A 23,282-nucleotide genomic window follows, 5' to 3' on the forward strand; every position below is an offset into this window, starting at 1 on the left:
CAGTCAGAGAGTTGTAAATCTGTGGAATTCTCTGCCTCAGAAGGCAGTGGAGGCCAATTCTCTGGATGCTTTCAGGAGAGAGCTAGATAGAGCTCTTAAGGATAGCGGAGTCAGGGGGTATGGGGAGAAGGCAGGAACGGGGTACCGATTGAGAATGATCAGCCATGATCACATTGAATGGCGGTGCTGGCTCGAAGGGCCGAAAGGCCTCCTCCTGCACCTATTGTCTATTGTTTGGGGATCGCTGGTCGGCGAGGACTCGGTGGGCCGAAGGGCCTGTTTCTGCACTGTATCTCGGAACTAAACTAGTGTACGGGGTGATCGCTGGTCGGCGCGGACTCAGTGGGGTGAAGAGACTGTTCTGCACTGTTTCTCTAAACTAAAATCAGAGAGTATTCCTTTAGCCCTGCTTTGATGCACACCCATTTTCCCAACTATTCCTCCCCTATTTGCCCCATCCCCTTCTACCTGTCAGTCCCTCCAGCTTTTCATTTCACTGTTCTCCTTTCTGTATCTGACACTTTTGTCTCCTTTTCATCTTGTCACTTACTCCCCCCATCTACCAATCACCTGAATTCACCTATCACTTGCCAGGCTTTGTCCCACACCCACCTATTTCTCCCTTTCCCACCTATCTCCCCCCTACATCAGTCTGAAGAAGGGTCCTATCCATGATCTCTAGAAATGCCTGCCTTGCTGAGTTACTCCAGCACACAGTATTTATTGTGCACGAACGTGGGTTGTTTTTCCTGGAGCATCAGAAGCGGAGAAGTGACCTGAAAAATCACTCCTTTCCCTTTCATGACATCTCACATTTCTGGGTAAAATAGATGAAAAGATTCATCATCCGTGAGACCTTTGGTTTCCCTTGCTGTAATATGTCAGAGTTACACAACACACACATCACTGGATGGCCTTGCTGTAATATGTCAGCGTCACACACACACACACACACACACACTTCACTGGATGGCCTTGCAGTAATATGTCAGCGTCACACACACACACACACATCACTGGATGGCCTTGCAGTAATATGTCAGCGTCACACACACACACATCACTGGATGGTCTTGCTGTAATATGTCAGCGTCACACACACACACATCACTGGATGGTCTTGCTGTAATATGTCAGTTACACACACACACACATCACTGGATGGTCTTGCTGTAATATGTCAGTTACACACACACAGACACACACACATCACTGGATGGTCTTGCAGTAATATGTCAGCGTCACACACACACATCACTGGATGGTCTTGCTGTAATATGTCAGCGTCACACACACACACACACATCACTGGATGGTCTTGCTGTAATATGTCAGTTACAAACACACACACATCACTGGATGGTCTTGCTGTAATATGTCAGTTACACACACACACACACACACACATCACTGGATGGTCTTGCTGTAATATGTCAGTTACAAACACACACACATCACTGGATGGCCTTGCTGTAATATGTCAGCGTCACACACACACACACACACACACATCACTGGATGGTCTTGCTGTAATATGTCAGCGTCACACACACACACACACATCACTGGATGGTCTTGCAGTAATATGTCAGCGTCACACACACACACACACACACATCACTGGATGGTCTTGCTGTAATATGCCAGTTACACACACACATCACTGGATGGTCTTGCTGTAATATGTCAGTGTCACACACACACACACACACACACACATCACTGGATGGTCTTGCTGTAATATGTCAGTTACAAACACACACACATCACTGGATGGCCTTGCTGTAATATGTCAGCGTCACACACACACACACACACACACATCACTGGATGGTCTTGCTGTAATATGTCAGCGTCACACACACACACACACATCACTGGATGGTCTTGCAGTAATATGTCAGCGTCACACACACACACACACACACATCACTGGATGGTCTTGCTGTAATATGCCAGTTACACACACACATCACTGGATGGTCTTGCTGTAATATGTCAGCGTCACACACACACACACACACACACACATCACTGGATGGTCTTGCTGTAATATGCCAGTTACACACACACACACACACACATCACTGGATGGCCTTGCAGTAATATGTCAGCGTCACACACACACACACACACACATCACTGGATGGCCTTGCTGTAATATGTCAGTTACACACACACACACATCACTGGATGGCCTTGCTGTAATATGTCAGTTACACACACACACACATCACTGGATGGCCTTGCTGTAATATGTCAGTTACACACACACACACATCACTGGATGGCCTTGCTGTAATATGTCAGTTACACACACACACACATCACTGGATGGCCTTGCTGTAATATGTCAGTTACACACACACACACACATCACTGGATGGCCTTGCTGTAATATGTCAGTTACACACACACACACATCACTGGATGGCCTTGCTGTAATATGTCAGTTACACACACACACACACAAACATCACTGGACGGCCTTGCTGTAATATGTCAGAGTTACACACGCACACACACACACATCACTGGTTGGCCCCAGGAGGTTCATCAGATCAACTTACTTTATAAAGTTTTGAGTACTGTCTCTTTACTCTCATGAAGATAATAAAGGCTATAGGGTGTATTCCATTTCAAAAAGCAATCAAGAACTGTGTCTTCAAAGACGTGTGGGACACTGATCGCAAACTGAGCCACAAAGAGGCATTGGGGAAGATACATGTTAAGGAGTACCTTTTAACAAACTGAACGATCAGGGAGGGAATTAGAACATAGAAGATAATAGCGCAGTACAACATGAACAGGCCCTTCAGCCCACAATGTCTGTGCTGACCATGATGCCGAGTGAAATGAATCCCATCTGCCTACGAATGGTCCACATCCCTCACTGCCCTGCCTAGTCACCTACCTGTGGTAAACAATGGTGATGTATCTGCCTCCACCACCTCCCCTGGCAGTATGTTCCAGGATTCTCTATTCTCTGTATAAAAACTTGTCCCACACATCTCCTTTAAACTTTGTCGCTCTCACCTTACACCTCTCACACTAGTTTTTGATATTTCCATGTTTGAGGAAGGATGTGCTGGCTCTGGAGAGGGTCCAGAGGAGGTTTATATGAATGATCCCAGGAATGAGTGGGTTAACATATAATGAGCGTTTGTCGGCACTGGGCCTGGACTCGCTGGAGTTTAGAAGGATGAGGGGGGACCTCATTGAAACTTACAGAATAGTGAGCGGCCTGGATAGAGTGGATGTGGAGAGAATGTTTCCACTAGTGGGAGTGTCTAGGACCAAAGGGCACAGCCTCAGAACAAAAGGACATTCTTTTACGAAGGAGATGAGGAGAATATTTTTTGGGCAGAGGGTGGTGAATCTGTGGAATTCTTTGCCACAGAAGGCTATGGAGGCCAAGTCAGTGGATATTTTTAAGGCAGAGATAGATAGATACTTGATTAGTACGGGTGTCAGGGGTTATGGGGAGAAGGCAGGAGAATGGGGTTAGGAGGGGAAGATAGATCAGCCATGATTGAATGGCAGAGTAGACTTGATGGGCCGAATGGCCTAATTCTACTCTTATCACCTATGACCTTATCAGTTATGACCTTCCACACTGGGAAACAGGTTCTGACTGTCTACCCTATCTTTGCCTCTCATAATTTTATATGGAATCATACGGCACAGAAACAGGCTCTTTGGCCCACCTTGTCCATGCCAACCAACATGCCCCATCTTTGCTAGCCCACCTGTTTAGTTTTAGTTTATTGTCACGTGTACTGAGCTACTGGACCACTCTCTGGTTGTGCTAGGATGGTTCAGTTGCCTGATAACAGCTGGGAAGAAACTGTCCCTGAATCTGGAGGTGTGCGTTTTCACACTTCTGTACCTTATGCCTGATGGGAGAGGGGAGAAGAGGGAGTGGCCGGGTGAGACTGGTCCTTGATTATGCTGCTGGCCTTGCCGAGGCCACTGTAACACCCGGAGGAAACCCATGCAGCCACCACACAGACAGCACCTGTAGTCAGGATTGAACCCCGGTCTCTGGCGCTGCGAGGCAGCGGGTCAACTGCTGTGCCACCATCCTGCCCTGCAGATCACATGCAGAACAAATATTTGACGGTATGTCAATAAGGACGCTATTGAACCATTGAAGAGATAAGGGTTGGAATGGGTCAACGATGATCAGAGGAGTTGGTTGAAGAGACTCCAAGGGTGGAGGTGCCAACTCCAGTCCCATATTCCCAGTGACACAGCAGACAGGCGACATTCACATTGCAGTCACATTGCTCACAAGTAACCAGCAGCAAACCTGCTCCATTATCACTGTCAGTAATAACAACATACAACAACAACAGTTCAACAACAGTTCAACAGAGCTTTATTTGTCATTCGGTACCAAGGTACCGAACGAAACTACATAGCAGTCATACAAAAAAGAACACAAGACACATAACCCCAACACAAACGTCCATCACAGTGACTCCAAACACCCCCTCACTGTGATGGAGGCAACAAAACTTCCACTCTCTTCCCCACGCCCACGGACAGACAGCTCATCCCCGACCGACCCGCACAGTCCCCGCAAGGGGGTGGAAGTCCCCCCGGCCGAGCCGCACCGGGCGCTGAAACGTCTCGCGGCCGAGCCGGGCGATGGAAGGCCCCGCGACCAAGCCTTGCGCAGCTAAGTCCCGCGGCCGAGCCGCACCGGGCGATGTTAAGTACCGTGACCGAGCCGCACCAGCGATGAAAAGTCCCGCGGCTGAGCCACACCAGCGATGTAAAGCCCCGCGACCGAGCTGCACCAGTGATGTAGAGCCCCGCGGCCGAGCCGCACCGGGCGATGTTAAGTCCCGCGGCCGAGCCGCACCGGGCGATGTTAAGTCCCGCGGCCGAGCCGCACCAGCGATGAAAAGTCCCGCGGCCGAGCTGCACCGGGCGATGTAAAGTCCCGCGGCCGACCCGCACCGGGCGATGTTAGCCCCCGCGGCCGAGCCGCACCGGGCACTGTTAAGTCCAGCGGCCGAGCCGTACCAGCGATGTAAAGTCCCGCGGCCGAGCCGCACCGGGCGATGAAAAGTCCCGCGGCCGAGCCGCACCGGGCACTGTTAAGTCCAGCGGCCAAGCCGCACCGGGCGATGTTAAGTCCAGCGGCCGAGCCGCACCGGGCGATGTTAGGCCCCGCGGCCGAGCCGCACCCCGCTACGTGAGGAAGAGACCTAAAAGAGAAAGGTTCCCCCCCACCCACACCACCACCCCCCACACAAACACAACCAAAAAAAAACACAAAAAAAACCATCCCAACACCGACACACAAAAAAAAAAAGGAAAAAAGACGAACAGACTGCTAGCGAGCCGCAGCCGTTAGGCGCCGCCACTTCCTTATGAAGAGTAACATATCACATACCTTATGAAGTAATATATAATAATAACATCGCTTATGAAGAGTAATATATAATAACATACCTTATGAAGTAATATAGTAATAACATACCTTGTGAAGTAATAAGTAATAATAACATAGCTTCTGAAGAGTAATATATAATAACATACCTTATGAAAAGGGGGCTGTAGTCAGTCAGGGTGACGAGCAGCTTCAAGGAGTAGAGTGGCACCGGATCAGGTTCCATCAAGATCTGCTCATAACTGAAATAAAAAGACAATCTTGAGTAGTTTGGGACAAGAGTATCTTCACAGATTATCACAGAGTCAGACAGTACGGAACAGGTCCTTCGACCCAACTTGTCCATTCCGATCGAGATGCCCCTCGAGAGCTTATCCAATTTGCGCACATTTAGCCCATCTGTATACTAAAACTCTCGTTTGTTTGTTTGTTTGTTCCTGAACTACAGCCAAAATTGTACATGATAGCGCAAAATATTTAGGCCCATCTTACTCACCGTCGTCCCTTTGGTGCGAATGGAAGAAGTTGTGAATTTGTGGAATTCTCTGCCACAGAGGGCAGTGGAGGCCAAATCACTGGATGGATTTAAGAGAGAGTTAGATAGAGCTCTAGGAGCTGGTGGACACAAGGGATATGGGGAGAAGGCAGGCACGGGTTATTGATTGTGGACGATCAGCCATGATCACAATGAATGGCGGTGCTGGCTCGAAGGGCTGAATGGCCTTCTCCTGCACCTATTTTCTATGTCTATGTCTAAGTTTCATTGAAATCAGTGTTATATTTTTAAAGTTATTCACATTTTAAAGTTTAAATCTCTCTCCTAGGGTGGGGGTGGAGGGGAAGGGGGAGGGGAGGGAGAGGGGGGGGGCGGAGGAGGGGGGGTGGAGTGAGGGGGAGGGAAGGGGAGGGGGAGTGGGGGGAGGAGGCGAGAAGGGAGGGGGAGGGGAGGAGGGAGGGGAGGACGTGCAAACGGGGAGAAGGTGCAAACTCCACACAGACAGAAGCTGTGAGAAGCCGGGTGTCTGGCACTGTAAGGCAGCAAGTCTACTGCTGTCCCCACCATATCTCATTTGCATTGTGTTGCTGGGCAGCACAAGTGTAGCTCTGTTCACTGCTGACTATGAATACCATTATGTAAGACAGAAATGGAAACGCTGACATGGTCTTACAATTACCCAGAATTAGTTTCCTTTTTTCATTAGAATTATCAGATCACTGGGGTAGCTAGCAATTAAAAATCTACAAATCAATTTGCCAAATAGCTAATTTAAAAAACATGAAAACATGGTGTGTGCATCATCATATCCTTCAAGCCCAGGACAGGGATTCATAGTCACACAGCACGGAAACAACTCGACCAAGATGCCCCATGTATGCTAGTCCCATTCACACAGCATGGAAACAACTCGATCAAGATGCCCCATGTATGCTAGTCCCATTCACACAGCATGGAAACAACTCGATCAAGATGCCCCATGTATGCTAGTCCCATTCACACAGCACGGAAACAACTCGACCAAGATGCCCCATGTATGCTAGTCCCATTTGCAGGCGTTTAGCCCACATCCCCCTAAACCTTTCCTATCTATTCAGAGAAACTTAATACACATATCATAGAGATTGGCAGAACAACTGGGAATACTGATTTATTGAAAATCTGAGTCCCATCTTCTTTTGTGTAGGAAAAAAACTGCAGGTGCTGGTTTAAATCAAAGGTAAACACAAAATGCTGGAGTATCTTAGCAGGACAGGCAGCATCTCGGGAGAGAAGGAATGGGTGACGTTTCGGGTTGAGACCCATTTTATTTTAACTACCTTAAAAAATAAAATGTCAGAAATCCCCACTCTCAGCTCCTCGTGCTCAGAAGTATTAACAGCAGCTCAGCGGTTCTGCGAACATCTGTTTACTAACTGTGTGTGTTAAATATTGGCATGCTACTCTTTCACGAGGACTCCACAATGAAACGATGCACTGAGACACTCTTCGCAGCAGTGATTCAAACTGCCGTAAAAGTTGATGTTACTGCACTATAGAAAATAGAACAGTACAGCACAGGAATAGGCCATTCAGCCCACAATGTCTGTGCTGAACATGATGCCAAGACCATCACTTATCAATGGTTCCCTGCATATCCATGCGCCGATCCAAAAGTCTTTCAAATGCCAGTAACATATCTGTCTCAACCATCACCCCCGGCAACACGTTCCAGGCGCTTTTCGTTTAGTTTAGAGATACAGCATGGAAACTGGCCTTTCGGCCCACTGAATCCGTACTGACCAGCGACCCCCACTCTGCAACATTCTGGTAATGTCTTCAGTCTGAAGAAGGGTCTCGACCCGAAACGTCACCCATTCTTTCTCTCCTGAGGTGCTGCCTGACCCGCTGAGTTACTCCAGCATTTTGTGCCTATTATCATTCTGGTAATCCTGCCCTACACCCTCTCCAAGGCTTCCTCCTCTTCCCAGCAAAGGGGCGGCCAGAGTCCAAGTGAGTGGCATTAGAGGAAGGAGCGTTGACTTACTGAGGTAGCAGTGACTCCTGGATGAGGCTCAGCCACTTGTTGTTTGTGGCGAGGTGCTCTTCTTCCTCTCCTGACGTGGCCTGGTGGTTCGCCACGAGAGACGTGGTCTCCGACAGCAGGCGCAGGCTAAACACCCGCCACTCCACTTCAAAGGCACGGCCACATGTAAAGGAGGCAAGGAAATGTCAGTGAGATAGCAAGGCTGCGGTAATAGACAATATCATCACTGCACTGCTCCACAGTCCTTACCATTCTGAGCCAGCACCAGAGACACCAGCGGAGGGAGCACCCAGTCAACAATCTGCAAGGCAGCAAGAAGCAGAGATGAAAGGAAAATGACTGGCTACTTTTATTATCATTAGCTGAAAAGCTGTATTTACTCCAATATAGTACATTACAAAGATTGGCCTTGACTTTGATGTGTTGGCCAATTTCCATCGGTTCTTCTTTTCCTCTAAGGTGCTGCCTCCTACTGAGATATGATTCACACTGCTGTCTCCTCCACACTCACAGCTGCCACAGTAGGTGTCAGAGCAACTGTGTGGGTGGGACATTACATCCAACACCATGGTCACAAACACCAGAACACTCACTCTGTGACAGACACACAGTCGTAGAGTCACACAGCACAGAAACATCTTCCAGGATGTACGAGATTATTCACATTCAATATTTCAAAAGGGGCACAATGGCGTAGCGGTAGACTTCCTGCCTTACAGCGCCAGAGATCTGGGTTCGATTCTGAGCATGGGTGCTTGTCTGTACGGAGTTTGTACCATCTCCCTGTGACCTGCGTGGGTTTTCTCAGAGAACTTTTGTTTCTTCCCACACTCCACAGACGTCCAGGTTTGTAGGTTAATTGGCTTGGTATAAAAATATAAAAATTGTCCATAGTGTGTGTAGGATAGTGTTAATGTGCGGGGATCGCTGGTCGGCGCAGACTCGGTGGGCAGAAGGGCCTGTTTCCGTGCTGTATCTCTAAACTAAACTAAAAAAATCTAAAGGACAATAACTGGATTTGCATGTAAGATGCAATAAGTAAAAGAAAATACAAGTTAAGGAATGAGGTTTCGGGTCAAGAGCCTTCTTCAGATGTGCCACTGGCTCCTTTGGAAACACCACCTCAGCTAGAAACAAAACATTCTATGCCTTGGAAAAGTATTCTAGTTTAGTTTAGAGGTACAGTGTAAAGCGTTGTTGCGCGCTATCTTTTTTTAAATTTTTTTTAAAAAATAGGTGCAGGAGTAGGCCATTCGGCCCTTCGAGCCTGCACCGCCATTCAATATGATCATGGCTGATCATTCAGCTCAATAGCCTGTACCTGCCTTCTCTCCATACCCCCTGATCCCCTTAGCAAAAAGGGCCACATCTAACTCCCTCTTAAATATAGCCAATGAACTGGCCTCAACTACCTTCTGTGGCAGAGAATTCCACAGACTCACCACTCTCTGTGTGAAGAAATGTTTTCTCATCTCGGTCCTAAAAGACTTCCCCCTTATCCTTAAGCTGTGACCCCTGGTTCTGGACTCCCCCAACATCGGGAACAATCTTCCCGCATCTAGCCTCTCCAACCCCTTAAGAATTTTATATGTTTCTATAAGATCCCCCCTCAGTCTTCTAAATTCCAGCGAGTACAAGCCCAGTCTATCTAGTCTTTCCTCATATGTAAGTCCCGCCATCCCAGGGATCAATCTGGTGAACCTTCTCTGTACTCCCTCTAAGGCAAGAACGTCTTTCCTCAGGTTAGGAGACCAAAACTGCACACAATACACCAGGTGCGGTCTCACCAAGGCCCTGTACAACTGCAGCAGAACCTCCCTGCTCCTAAACTCAAATCCTCTTGCTATGAATGCCAACATACCATTCGCTTTCTTCACTGCCTGCTGTACCTGCATGCTTGCTTTCAATGACTGGTGCACCATGACACCCAGGTCACGTTGCATCTCCCCTTCTCCCAATCGGTCACCATTCAGGTAATACTCTGCTTTCCTGTTCTTGCCGCCAAAGTGGATAACCTCACATTTATCCACATTATATTGCATCTGCCATGCATTTGCCCACTCGCCTAATCTATCCAAGTCACTCTGCAGCCTCCTAGCATCCTCCTCGCAGCTAACACTGCCACCTAGCTTCGTGTCATCCGCAAACTTAGAGATGTTGCATTCAATTCCCTCGTCCAAATCATTAATATACACTGTAAATAACTGGGGTCCCAGCACTGAGCCTTGCGGTACCCCACTAGTTACTGCCTGCCATTCCGAAAAGGACCCGTTTATTCCTACTCTTTGCTTCCTGTCCGCCAACCAATTTTCTATCCACCTCAACACTGAACCCTCAATACCGTGTGCTTTAAGTTTGTACACCAATCTCCTATGTGGGACCTTGTCGAAGGCCTTCTGGAAGTCCAGATATAACACATCGACTGGTTCTCCCTTATCCACTCTACTAGTTACATCCTCGAAAAATTCTATAAGATTCGTCAGACATGATTTGCCTTTGGTAAATCAATGCTGACTTTGTCCGATGATTTCACCACTTTCCAAATGTAATGCTATCACATCTTTAATAACTGACTCTAGCATTTTCCCCACTACCGATGTTAGGCTAACTGGTCTATAATTCCCCGTTTTCTCTCTCCCTCCCTTTTTAAAAAGTAGGGTTACATTAGCTACCCTCCAGTCCTCAGGAACTACTCCAGAATCTAAAGAGTTTTGAAAAATTATCACTAATGCATCCACTATTTCTGAGGCTACTTCCTTAAGCACTCTGGGATGCAGCCTATCTGGCCCTGGGGATTTATCTGCCTTTAATCCATTTAATTTACCTAACACCACTTCCCGACTAACCTGGATTTCCCTCAGTTCCTCCATCTCTTTAGACCCCCGGTCCCCCGCTATTTCCGGCAGACGGTTTATGTCTTCCTTAGTGAAGACAGAACCAAAGTATTTGTTCAATTGGTCTGCCATCTCCTTGTTCCCTAAGATCAATTCACCTGTTTCCGACTGCAAGGGACCTACATTTGCCTTAACTAATCTTTTTCTCTTGACATATCTATAAAAGCTTTTGCAGTCTGTTTTTATGTTCCTTGCCAGTTTTCCCTCATAATCTATTTTCCCTTTCCTAATTAAGCCCTTTGTCCTCCTCTGCTGGACTCTGAATTTCTCCCAGTCCTCTGGTATGCTACTTTTTCTGGTTAATCTGTATGCTTCATCTTTTGTTTTAATACTATCCTTGAAGACAATGCATGATTACAATTGAGCCATTTACAGTACATGGGTACATGATAAAGGAATAACTTTTAGTGCATGGTAAAGCCAGCTAAGTCTGATCAGGGATAGTCCGAGGGTCACCCATGAGGTAGATAGTAGTTCAGCACTGCTCTCTGGTTGTGGTAGGATGGTTCAGTTGCCTGATAACAGCCGGGAAGAAACTGTCCCTGAATCTGGAGGTGTGCATTTTCACACTTCTGTACCTCTTGTCTGATGTGAGAGGGGAGAAGAGGGAGTGGCCGGGGTGAGACTGGTCCTTGATGATGCTGTTGGCCTTGCCGAGGCAGCGTGAGGTGTCGATGGAGTCAGTGGAAGGGAAGTTGGTTTGTGTGATGGTCTGGGCTGCTGGCCTTGCCGAGGCAGCGTGAGGTGTAGATGGAGTCAGTGGAAGGGAGGTTGGTTTGTGTAATGGTGTGGGCTACGTGAGCACATACTTCATTATCGAGTGAATTACTGTCAATAATTTTATTTGTCTCCGGATTCTTATGAAAAACAGAAATTGTGCGTTTGCTCCGTCAGTGAATGCGAGATCTCTCATAAGGTCAAAGTGCTACTTTGATAAATGATTATTTTGGCAGAGGGCCAAAAGCTGTTGATCAGGAAGGCCAGCGGGAGATGACCTTAATGAACACCATGGGCAGGAAGTTTCAAATGAGCATATATTGTGTTTAAATTTTAATTTACTGGATTGCAATATCTGAAACAGTTTTAATTCCATGTTTAAAATACACTTGATGACATTACATTTAAATTAACATATTGGGCACTGTTTTTGTTCACATTAATAAACCTGGAATCCAAATTCCAAACTATTTAAGCAAATGTATCAATTTGCCTCTCATGGGTTTAACCTGGTTATCTTTAACTGTATTCATGGAGCACCAAGATAGTTTCAAATCTTGCTTTTCCATCAGTGCTCAGGTGTAATCACATAAATTAAACTTTCTGTGTAGTTCATAAGTTCAAGGAGCAAAATCAGGCCATTCGGCCCAACAAGTCCACTCCGCCATTCATTCGTGGCTGATCTATCTTTCCCACTCAACCTCATTCTCCTGCCTTCTCCCCATAACCCCTGACACCCTGACTAATGCCACCCTTACTAGTTCCTTTAATGCTGTAGCTTGTCCTTGCCATCACCAATCTAGCTGTCTCAAATGCGTTCATCCACGACAGTTCTGTTGCAATGTCCATTGAGCAATGACCACTGTCTTCCACTGTGTTGTGTGGCACTACAACCAGCATGTGCTTCCGGGAGGCTTTGACTGTCAATAGCAGTAATATATTTACCCTGATCCATAACATATGAATGGCACAGATAGGTTAGAGAGGCTTAGTTAGGGTAGACAGTCAGAAGCTGTTGCCCAGGGTGGAAATGGCACAGAGCATCGAACAGTGCAGTATAGGAACAGGGCCCTCAGCCCACAATGGCCATGCCCAATGTGATGCCAAGGTAGATTAATCTCACCTTCCTGCATGTGATCCATGTCCTTCCCTACGCTGCCTACGCAATGTACAAAAGGACTAAATCCAGACCGAAGAAGAGTCCCGTCCCGAAACATCACTGGTTGACGATGTATCTTGTGTGCATGTGTGCGTCCCTCCACAAACGTAGCCCGTGGAGTAAGTACCAAATATCAGAGCAGATGACTGATGAGTCACGGAGTCACACAGTCATAGAGTCACGGTCACAGAGACACAGAGTCACAGTCATAGAGTCACAGAGTCCCAGTCATAGAATCACAGTCACAGAGTCACGGAGTCACAGTCACAGAGTCACGGAGTCACAGTCACAATCACAGAGTCACAGTCAATAGACAATAGACAATAGGTGCAGGAGTACGCCATTCGGCCCTTCGAGCCAGCACCGCCATTCAATGTGATCATGGCTGATCATTCTCAATCAGTACCCCGTTCCTGCTTTCTCCCCATACCCCCTGACCCCGCTATCCTTAAGAGCTCTATCTAGCTCTCTCTTGAATGTATTCAGAGAATTGGCCTCCACTGCCCTCTGAGGCAGAGAATTCCACAGATTCACAACTCTCTGACTAAAAAAGTTTTTCCTCATCTCTGTTCCAAATGGCCTACCCCTTATTCTTAAACTGTGGCCCCTGGTTCTGGACTCCCCCAACATTGGGAACATGTTTCCTGCCTCTAACATGTCCAACCCCTTAATAATCTTATACGTTTCGATAAGATCCCCTCTCATCCTTCTAAATTCCAGTGTATACAAACCTAGTCGCTCTAGTCTTTCAACATATGACAGTCCCGCCATTCCGGGAATTAACCTAGTAAACCTACGCTGGGACGCCCTCAATAGCAAGAATATCCTTCCTCAAATTTGGAGACCAAAACTGCACACAGTACTCCAGGTGCGGTCTCACTAGGGCCCTGTACAACTGCAGAAGGACCTCTTTGCTCCTATACTCAACTCCTCTCGTTATGAATGCCAACATTCCATTGGCTTTCTTCACTGCCTGCTGTACCTGCATGCTTCCTTTCAGTGACTGATGCACTAAGACACCCAGATCACGTTGTACGTCCCCTTTTCCTAACTTGACACCATTCAAATAATAATCTGCCTTCCTATTCTTACCACCAAAGTGGATAACCTCACACTTATCCACATTAAACTGCATCTGCCATGCATCCGCCCACTCACACAACCTGTCCAAGTCACCCTGCAACCTCATAGCATCTTCCTCACAGTTCACACTGCCACCTAGCTTTGTATCATCGGCAAATTTGCTAATGGTACTTTTAATCCCTTCATCCAAGTCATTGATGTATATTGTAAATAGCTGTGGTCCCAACACCGAGCCTTGCAGTACCCCACTAGTCACTGCCTGCCATTCTGAAAGGGACCTATTTACCCCCACTCTTTGCTTTCTGTCTGTCAACCAACACCCGTAGTCAGGATGGAAGGGGGTCCTCCCGCTTTACATCGGGGACCTGGGGTGGAGAGTGTTGCATAAGGCTGTGGCCTGTAACAGGTACTTGAGCCGGTTGGCGGTCTCGTCTGCCGCCTGTCGCTTCTGCGGCGAGGAGGAGACCGTGTACCATTTATACACAGAGTGCGTGAGGTTACAGCCCCTGTTCCAGTATCTGAAGGGGCTGCTCCTCAAGTTCTGGCTCAATTTTAGCCCTACGCTTTTAATTTTTGGGCACCCGGTACAGAGGGGGGAGGGTCAGGAGGGAGGAGGGGGTCTCCCTGTTGGTCTGCTCCTGGGCCTGGCCAAGATGGCCATCCGCGGCTCCAGGCAGCGAGCAGTCGACGGCCTCACAGAGGTCGGCTACCTACCCCTGTTCCGGGCTTACGTCCGTGCCCGCGTGTCCCTGGAGAGGGAACACGCGGTGTCCACGGGGACTCTGGTGGCATTCCGTGAACGCTGGTCGCCACGGGGGGTTGAATGTATTGTTGACAGAGATGGCGGGATTTTAATGTGATTTTAATGTGATAATTGTTTACTGCCGATACAGGCGGCTTTTGTTTGATCACATTTTGCTTAGTATGTTTGTATGTTTTACTTTGGAATAAAACTTTTATATTAAAAAATAAAAAATAAAAAGTAGTCAGAATGGAACCCGGGTCTCTGTGGCTGTGAGGCAGCAACTCCACCAGTTATTTGAGGTGGTTTTATTTGCTCAGATATTTATTACAATGCTAAATAAAATGGAATTCCTTGAATACCAGGATGTACAATAGTTTAAAAACACAGATTTATAAATCTGACAATAAACCTGTGTCAGTGTGGATTCTTTGCCTGGATCAGTGTTTTCTTTGCATGGCGGCAAGCAGTAACACAGGAGTAAACCTGGATTATGAGTTTACATCACAATAGCAGCAGCCCAGGAGGATCACACCATGTATGTATAGACATGCCAGTGTGTATGGCCTGAACTCTTCAGCAACATCGTCTTGTCTGCTGATACTCTGCCAATGTCAGGCCAAACGCTCCCCAGGGCTCCATCACAGGCTGGCGTTTCTGCAAACCACACTTTATCTGGATGTTGTGAAGTTTCAGACACAAAGCCCCGAGCCTGTGTTACAGCAGATCACACGGAAAGTTGGGAATAAGATCCAGGCTGTCTCTGACAGAAGAGCAATTGTACGCGGTACGAGGATGATTGTTCACCAGTTTAACAGTCAAAGGCTAAAACAACAGCTCAAATCTATCTTGACATTTACCCTAAGTCACAAAATTGCGGTCTTCATGTGGAGGGCGTACACTGTAGAAACAGGTTGTGGGCACAGGGTATTGTCACTCAGTCTGGGCACTGCTCACGACAGGCACCTCATGCCAGACGTCTTGTACAAATGGTAAATAGGCTCAGAACAATTGTGGCAATGTCTCTCATATCCACCAGCTCCAACACCAGTGAGGTATGACACTGAGTGAACCATGCATCAACAGACACTGTTGCCACGGTAGCAACAGGCAGGAGCTCCCTCAACAACACACTGTTGCCACGGTACCAACAGGCAGGATGTCCTACAACAACACACTGTTGCCAAGGTACCAACAGGCAGGATGTCCTACAACAACACACTGTTGCTACGGTACCAACAGGCAGGATGTCCTACAACACACTGTTGCCACGGTAGCGACAGGCAGGATGTCCTACAACACACTGTTGCCACGGTAGCAACAGGCAGGAGGTCCTACAACAACAACACACTGTAGCCACTGTTATAACAGGCAGGAGCTCCCTCAACAACACACTGTTCCCACGGTAGCAACAGGCAGGTCCCTCAACAACATACTGTTGCCACTGTTATAACACGCAGGAGGTCCTACAACAAAAACAACAACAACAACAGACAACTGTTGCCACTGTAGCAACAGGCAAGATGCCAAGAGACAATACCGGGACAAACTTGAGTTGGAGTATAATCACTCGGACACACGGAGAATGTGGCAGGGTCTGAATAAGATAACTGGCTGTAAAGCAAGTTCAGGCAACATCATTGGTGATAATGCGAGCCAAGCTGAGGAACTGAATGCTTTCTATGCCCGCTTCGAGTAGAAGTCCAACAGGCTGGTGACACCTGGCCCTTCAGACTGCAGCGTGCCTCTCTCCCGGGTGACTGCAGCAGAGGTTAGATCGGCTTTGCTGAGGGTAAACTCAAAAGGCACCTGGCCCAGACGGAGTTGCTGGCAGTGTTCTTTGTCGCTGGACGGACCAGCTAGTGGGAGTATTCGCGGACATCTTTAATCTCCCACCACTCCGTTCTGAAATACCCATCTGCTTCAAGAAGACCACCATCATGAAATGTTTTGAGAGGCTAATTATGGAACGTATTGAATCCAGTCTACCCAGCGGCCTTGCCCCACTGCACTTCGCCACCCACCACAACAGGTCCAGACAATGCCATCGCCCCGGCCCTACACTCATCCCTGCAACACCTGGATAAGAGAGACACCTACGCCAGACTCCCATTCATAGACTACAGCTTTGTTCAAAAACACCAATATACCATCCAACATCACCAAACTAGCGGGACTTGGTGTCGGCACTCATCTTTGCAACTGGATCCTCGACTTAGAAACATAGAAAATAGGTGCAGGAGTAGGCCATTCGGCCCTTCGAGCCAGCACCGCCATTCAATATGTTCGTGGCTGATCTTCCAAAATCAGTACCCTGTTCCAGCTTTTCCCCATATCTCTTAATTCTCTTAGCCCTAAGAGCTAAATCTAACTCTCTCTTGAAAACATCCAGTGAATTGGCCTCCACTGCCTTCTGTGGCAGAGAATTCCACAGATTCACAACTCTCTGGGTGAAAATTATTTTCCTCATCTCAGTCCTAAATGGCCTCCCCTTTATTGTTAAACTGTGACCCCTGGTTCTAGACTTCCCCCCAACATCGGGAACATTTTTCCTGCATCTACCCTGTCCAATCCTCTAAGAATGTTATATGTTTCTATAAGATCCCCTCTCATCCTTCTAAATTCCAGTGAATACAAGTCCGGTTGACCCATTCTTTCATCAAACGTCAGTCCCGCCATCCTGGGAATTAACCTGGTGAACCTACGCTGCACTCCCTCAATAGCAATAATGACCTTCGTCAAATTAGGAGACCAAAATTGCACACATTACTCCAGGAGTGGTCTCACCAGGGCCCTGTACAACTGCAGTAGAAACTCCTTGCTCCTAAACTCAAATCCTCTCGTAATGAAAGCCAACATGCCATTAACTTTCTTCACTGCCTGCTGTATCTGCATGCTTACTTTCAGTGACTGATGTACAAGGACACCCAGGTCTTGTTGCACCTCCCCTTCTCCTAATCTGTCTCCATTCAGATAATAATCTGCCTTCCTGTTCTTGACACCAAAGTGGATAACCTCACATTTATCCACATTATACTGCATCTGCCATACATCTGCCCACTCGCCCAACCTATCCAAGTCACATTGCAGTCTCATAGCATCCTCCTCACTGTTTCACACTGCCATCCAGCTTTGTGTCATCCGCAAACTTAGAGATGTTACATTTATTCCCTCGTCTAAATCGTTAATATATTGTAAACAACGGGGGTCCCAGGACCAAGCCTTGCAGCACCCCACTAGTCACTGCCTGTCATTCTGAAAAGGACCCGTTAATTCCTACTCTTTGCTTCCTGTCTGCCAACCAGTTATCTATCCATGTCAATACTTGTTACATCCTCAAACAATTCCAAAAGGTTAGTCGAGCATGATTTCCCCTTCATAAATCCATGCTGACTTTCCGATCACTGACTTCCTGACCAACAAACCCCAGTCAGTGAGGATAGGGGACAAATCATCCGCCACGATCATCCTCATCACTGGTGCTGTGCAAGGATGCGTTCACAGCCCCCTTCTTTACTCCTTGTATACCCACCACTGTGTGGCCATGTACACATCTCATTCAAGTTTCAAATTCACAGACGACGCCACCATTGTGGGCCGGATATCAAACAATGATGAGACAGAGTACAGGAAGGAGATTGAACTTTGTGTCCTGGTGTCAAGACAACAACCTTTCTCTCAATGTCAGCAAGACTAAGGAGATGGTGATGGACTTCAGGAAGTGAAGCGGTGCACATGCCCCAGCTTGCATTGACGGTGCCGAAGTAGAGATGGTTGAAAACGTCAGATACCTAGGAGTCAATATCACGGCGCAGGAAGTTCGGCATGTCCCCCACAACTCTCACCAATTTCTACAGATGCTCCATAGCAAGCATTTTGTTGGGATGCATCACAACCTGGTTTGGGAACAGCTCCATCCAGGACCGCAAGGAATTGCAGAGAATTGTGGACACAGCCCCGACCATCACACAAACCAACCTCCCTTCCACTGACTCCATCTATACCTCACACTGCTTCGGCAAGGCCAGCAGCAACATCAAGGACCAGTCTCACCCCGGTCATTCCCTCTTCTCCCCTCTCCCATCAGGCAAGAGGTACAGAAGTGTGAAAATGTACACCTCCAGATTCAGGGACAGTTTCTTCTTAGCTGCTATCAGGCAACTGAACCATCCTACCACAACCAGAGAGCAGTGCTGAACTACCAACCACCTCTTTGATGACCCTCAGACTATCCGTGATCGGACTTTGTTGGCTCTACCTTGCAGTAAACGTTATTCCCTTATCATTTATCTATACATTGTAAATGGACACTGCCGGTCCATCACGGGTACTGACCTCCTAACCATCGAAGGGATCTACAGGAGGCGCTGCCTCAAAAAGACAGCCAGCTTCATCAGAGACCCACATCACCCTGGCCACACACTCATCTCACTCCTGCCTCGCGAAGAAGGTGCAGGAGTCTGAAAATAGTGATCTCCAGGTTCAGGAACAGCTTCTTCCCAACAACCATCAGGCTCTTGAACACTGCAAATATCAACTATATTATCAACTGTATTGGTTGTACGGGACTTTGGGCTTTTGTTTCGCATCAATTTTGTTTAATTGTAATATATTTTTTATTATCTATGAGTACTGTGTCTCCAGAGCTGTGATGCTGCTGTGAGTCAGAATGTGATTGTTTTATTTTTGGTGCATATAACAGTAAAACACTCAACGCTTGACAGAGCACATGTTTGACATGTTACAGAGGCTGCTGCACGATGCTCTGGCTGGGCTGCCCTTTCATAGCTTCACACAGCTCTCATCTCCCAGATGGAAAAGAACAATCTGTTCACTGGAAATGCTGTGGTGACAACCAACAAGCCGCTCCCCACTGTTACAGGACTGTGCTGTGAGAAAACATCTGAGAAATTAACTTCTTAAGACTTGAAAAAGGAACACAAGAAAGGAACAAATTGAGATGTACAAGATGATGGATGGGGTCAGTGCTAACTGTGTGCAAATGGAGGCATTTCCATCCATTTTGATCTCCTTAAACAGGAAGCAGCAGAAAAAAATGTGTTTACTGTCAAATTCACTTTGTTGCCCCCACCCACACTTTTTACACTTTCCTGGGGTTTTTATATATCAAATTCATTCATACAGCAGATATCACACCGGTAACATCATCAGTATGAATGAGCCATGATAATTGAGCTCCAACTGTTTGATGGAGATAAAATAATGACCTGAATGAATGATACTTTATTGTCTCATGTGATGAGTCACACTTACATTCTTTATTTTGCATATCCAAGGTATGCAAAGAGTCGCCACACAAAGGGCAGCGACAAAGTTACAAAGTACCCCCACGCCAGATCGTCCTTTGTTCGCCCACCCTTCCTCCCGGCGGCCCCCCCACACCAGGTCCCCCGTTGTATTTTTTTTTGTTTAGTTTACTGTCACGTGTTCCGTGAAAAGCTTTTGATGCATGCTAACCAGTCAGTAGAAAGACAATACATGATTACAATCGACCCATTTACAGTGTACAGATACATAAGGGAATAACGTTTAGTGCAAGGTAAAGCCAATAAAGTCTAATCAAGGATAGTCCGAGGGTCACCAAAGAGGTAGATTGTAGTTCAACATCGCTCTCTGGTTGTGGTAGGATGGTTCAGATGCCTGATAACAACCAGCCAACCTTAGTTCTCTCTCCCACAACTTGCCCACACCGACCAACAAGCCCCACCTACACTAGTCCCATCTGCTTGCGTTTGGCTCATCAATATACTAAAACTCTTGTTTATTTGTTTGTTTGTTCCTGAACTACAGCTAAAACGGTACACGATAATGTGACAATTTTCAGCACACCTTACTCACACAGTCTAATGTTTGGTGCTAATGGAAGAAGTTTCATTGAAATCAGTGTTATTGTAGCGACCATAGAGAATGGTCCAGGTCGTCGAACCCTCAGATTGGCCAGCAAGGTCACGTGTGAGCGCGACCGTAGGGATTGGTCCAGAGAGCGACATCGCTGATTGGACAGCGTTGTCATGTGCGCTTTTGGCGCCCGAAATGTTCAGTTCAGAGGAGTCTTCGAAGAAGACAGTGAGTTTTTGATGGTTGTCCTTTACCTTGTTGTTTAACCTTTGTATTCGAATATTGCTGCCGCAATAAACTTCTTCTACAACCAACAAGTTTCCGGACTCGCCATATTGGTGACCCCGACGTGATCTGGACGATCACCGACTATGCAGGAACACGACGCCCCGTTGTTGGATGCCGCGCCTGGCACACCGGAGTTAAGCGCAGTAAGCGTTCACCTTCCGTTGTTTTGGACACATCAACCGCAATCTTGGTTTGTCCACACCGAAGCCCAATTTCATATAAAGAACATATCGGCCGACGCGACGAAGTATTACTATCTCGTCAGCGCTCTATCACCGGAGACGACCACACGCGTGATGCGGTTCATCGTTAATCCGCCTGCGGAAAGCAAGTACGAGGCAATGAAGAAATTGTTACTGCGAACCTTCGGGTTTAATAGGCATGATCGCGCTGAAAAACTTCTGCACCTACCGGACTTCGGAGATCGACGGCCGTCCGTTCTCATGGCCGAGATGATGATGCTAGCCGGTGAGCATACGGATTGCCTCATGTTCGAACAGGCATTCCGAGAGAAGCTTCCTGAGGATGTCCGACTGCTGCTCACGGATTGTTCTTTTAAGGACCCCGAAGCATATGCAGAGAAAGCGGACGCGCTCATAGCGGCTAAATCGAAGGCAAGCGGTTCGATCAACAAGGTCTCGACATCAGTGACCACGCCACAGCGACATCAAGATGGCGCCGCGTCTCCCGCCAGTTCTCCGAAAGCCCGCCAAAAAGATCCGCACAAGCGCGGCTGGTGCTATTATCACCTACGATGGGGTAGAGAATCCCGCAACTGCCGCTCACCTTGTACCTTCGCGGGAAATGCCTCGGCCGATCGTACATAGGGGCAGTTGCGATTGGCCAGAACCGACGCCTCTACGTCCACGATCGATTCACGGACACAGAATTTTTGGTGGACACGGGAGCCATCGTCAGTATAGTGCCGCCGACCGACCGACCTCGAAACCAGAAAGGGTAAGACAGGTCCCACCCTCATCGCGGTTAATGGCAGCGCCATTCGCACTTTCGGTATACGGAAGATGTCCCTTGTGTTAGGCCTCCGCACGTACGAATGGCCATTCATCATAGCAGACGTCAGACAAGCGATCCTAGGCGCAGATTTTCTCTGGGCTTTTTCACAGGTCCCTGATGTCCGCGGTAACGACCTCCGACCCTCCGCCAGCGAGGAGCCCGTCGCTCCGACAATCGCCTCCCCGCCCAGCCCTACTGTCCAGGCCGTCGTCGCGGCCCCTGACTCGTATGCTGAGATCCTGGCGGAGTTTCCAGAGCTGCTCATCCAACGTTTTGACACGCCTTCGGCCAAGCACGGCGTGGTCCATCACATCCGCACCGAGGGCCCTCCCGTTTTCGCTCGGGCCAGGAGACTACCGCCAGACAAACTGGTGGTGGCACGGGCGGAATTTAGGAAGATGGAGGAAATGGGAATTGTCCGTCAGTCCGACAGCCCATGGGCCTCGCCGTTGCATATGGTCTCCAAGGCATCTGGGGGGTGGAGACCATGTGGCGATTATCGGCATCTCAATGCTGTCACCACGGCTGATCGCTACCCCATACCGCACCTACAGGACTTTTCGTCTGGGCTGGAAGGGGCGGTGGTGTTCTCCAAAATCGATTTGGTGCGAGGATACCACCAGATTCCGGTGCGGCCGGAGGACATACAGAAAACTGCCAGCGATTACTCCGTTCGGGTTGTTCGAATGTTTGCGTATGCCTTTCGGTTTAAAGAACGCGGCACAGGCTTTCCAACGACTGATGGACCGTGTGGGTCGGGGTTTACCCTTTTTGTTTATTTATTTAGACGACATCCTGGTCGCCAGCCCCTCAGTGCAGGAACACCAGGTCCACTTGTGGACTGTGTTCCAGCGGCTCCAAGACCACGGGCTCATTATCCAACCCTCCAAGTGTCAATTCGGCCTCCCTTCTCTTGATTTTCTAGGGCACAGAATTACCCCTGCCGGCGCCTCCCCTTTGCCCGAGAAGGTGGAGGCTATCCGGGCATTTCCCAGGCCCACCACAGTAAAAGGACTACAGGAGTTCGTAGGTATGGTTAACTTCTACCATAGGTTCGTTCCGGCAGCTGCGCGGGTCATGCGCCCGCTCTTCCAGTGCCTTGCGGGAAAACCGGTAGAGTTGATATGGTCCACGGCCGCAGAGTCGGCTTTTACAGCAGCTAAGGCAGCTTTGGCAGACGCCACCATGTTGGTCCACCCGAGCCCCTCCGCCCCCACGGCCCTGACGGTTGACGCCTCTGACGTGGCGGTGGGCGGGGTCTTGGAGCAGCAGGTCGGTGGCCGTTGGCAGCCCTTGGCGTTTTTCAGCCGGCAACTAAATTCGGCTGAGCTGAAGTATAGCGCATTTGACCGAGAGCTTTTGGCTCTCTATTTAGCTGTTCGTCATTTCAGGTACTTCCTTGAGGGCCGCCCATTTGTGGCCTTTACGGACCACAAACCATTAACATTTGCATTTTTCAAATTGTCTGACCCATGGTCGGCCCGCCAGCAGCGGCACCTGACTGCCATCTCCGAATTTACCACCGATGTCCGTCATGTCGCGGGTAAGCTTAATGCCGTTGCTGACGCCCTGTCTAGACCTGCTTTTTCCCCTATTTCGG

At 48.2% G+C, this 23,282-nt stretch overlaps 1 protein-coding gene across 3 annotated transcripts in view; it reads right to left on the reverse strand.

Moving 5' to 3' along the window:
* The window catches only part of ulk4 (unc-51 like kinase 4), a 434,415-nt gene that overhangs the window by 184,795 nt on the left and 226,338 nt on the right, over nucleotides 1–23,282 (reverse strand). For all 3 annotated transcript variants that reach the window (XM_078413782.1, XM_078413790.1, XM_078413774.1), the window contains 3 exons: nucleotides 8,176–8,227; nucleotides 7,927–8,071; nucleotides 5,554–5,646 (listed from right to left, as the gene is read on the reverse strand). In XM_078413782.1, the coding sequence (XP_078269908.1) occupies nucleotides 5,554–5,646; nucleotides 7,927–8,071; nucleotides 8,176–8,227 (290 nt within the window). The remainder of the gene's footprint in view (nucleotides 1–5,553; nucleotides 5,647–7,926; nucleotides 8,072–8,175; nucleotides 8,228–23,282) is intronic.

Source organism: Rhinoraja longicauda, chromosome 2 (assembly GCF_053455715.1).
Source record: "Rhinoraja longicauda isolate Sanriku21f chromosome 2, sRhiLon1.1, whole genome shotgun sequence".
NCBI classification, from domain to species: Eukaryota; Metazoa; Chordata; class Chondrichthyes; order Rajiformes; family Arhynchobatidae; genus Rhinoraja; species Rhinoraja longicauda.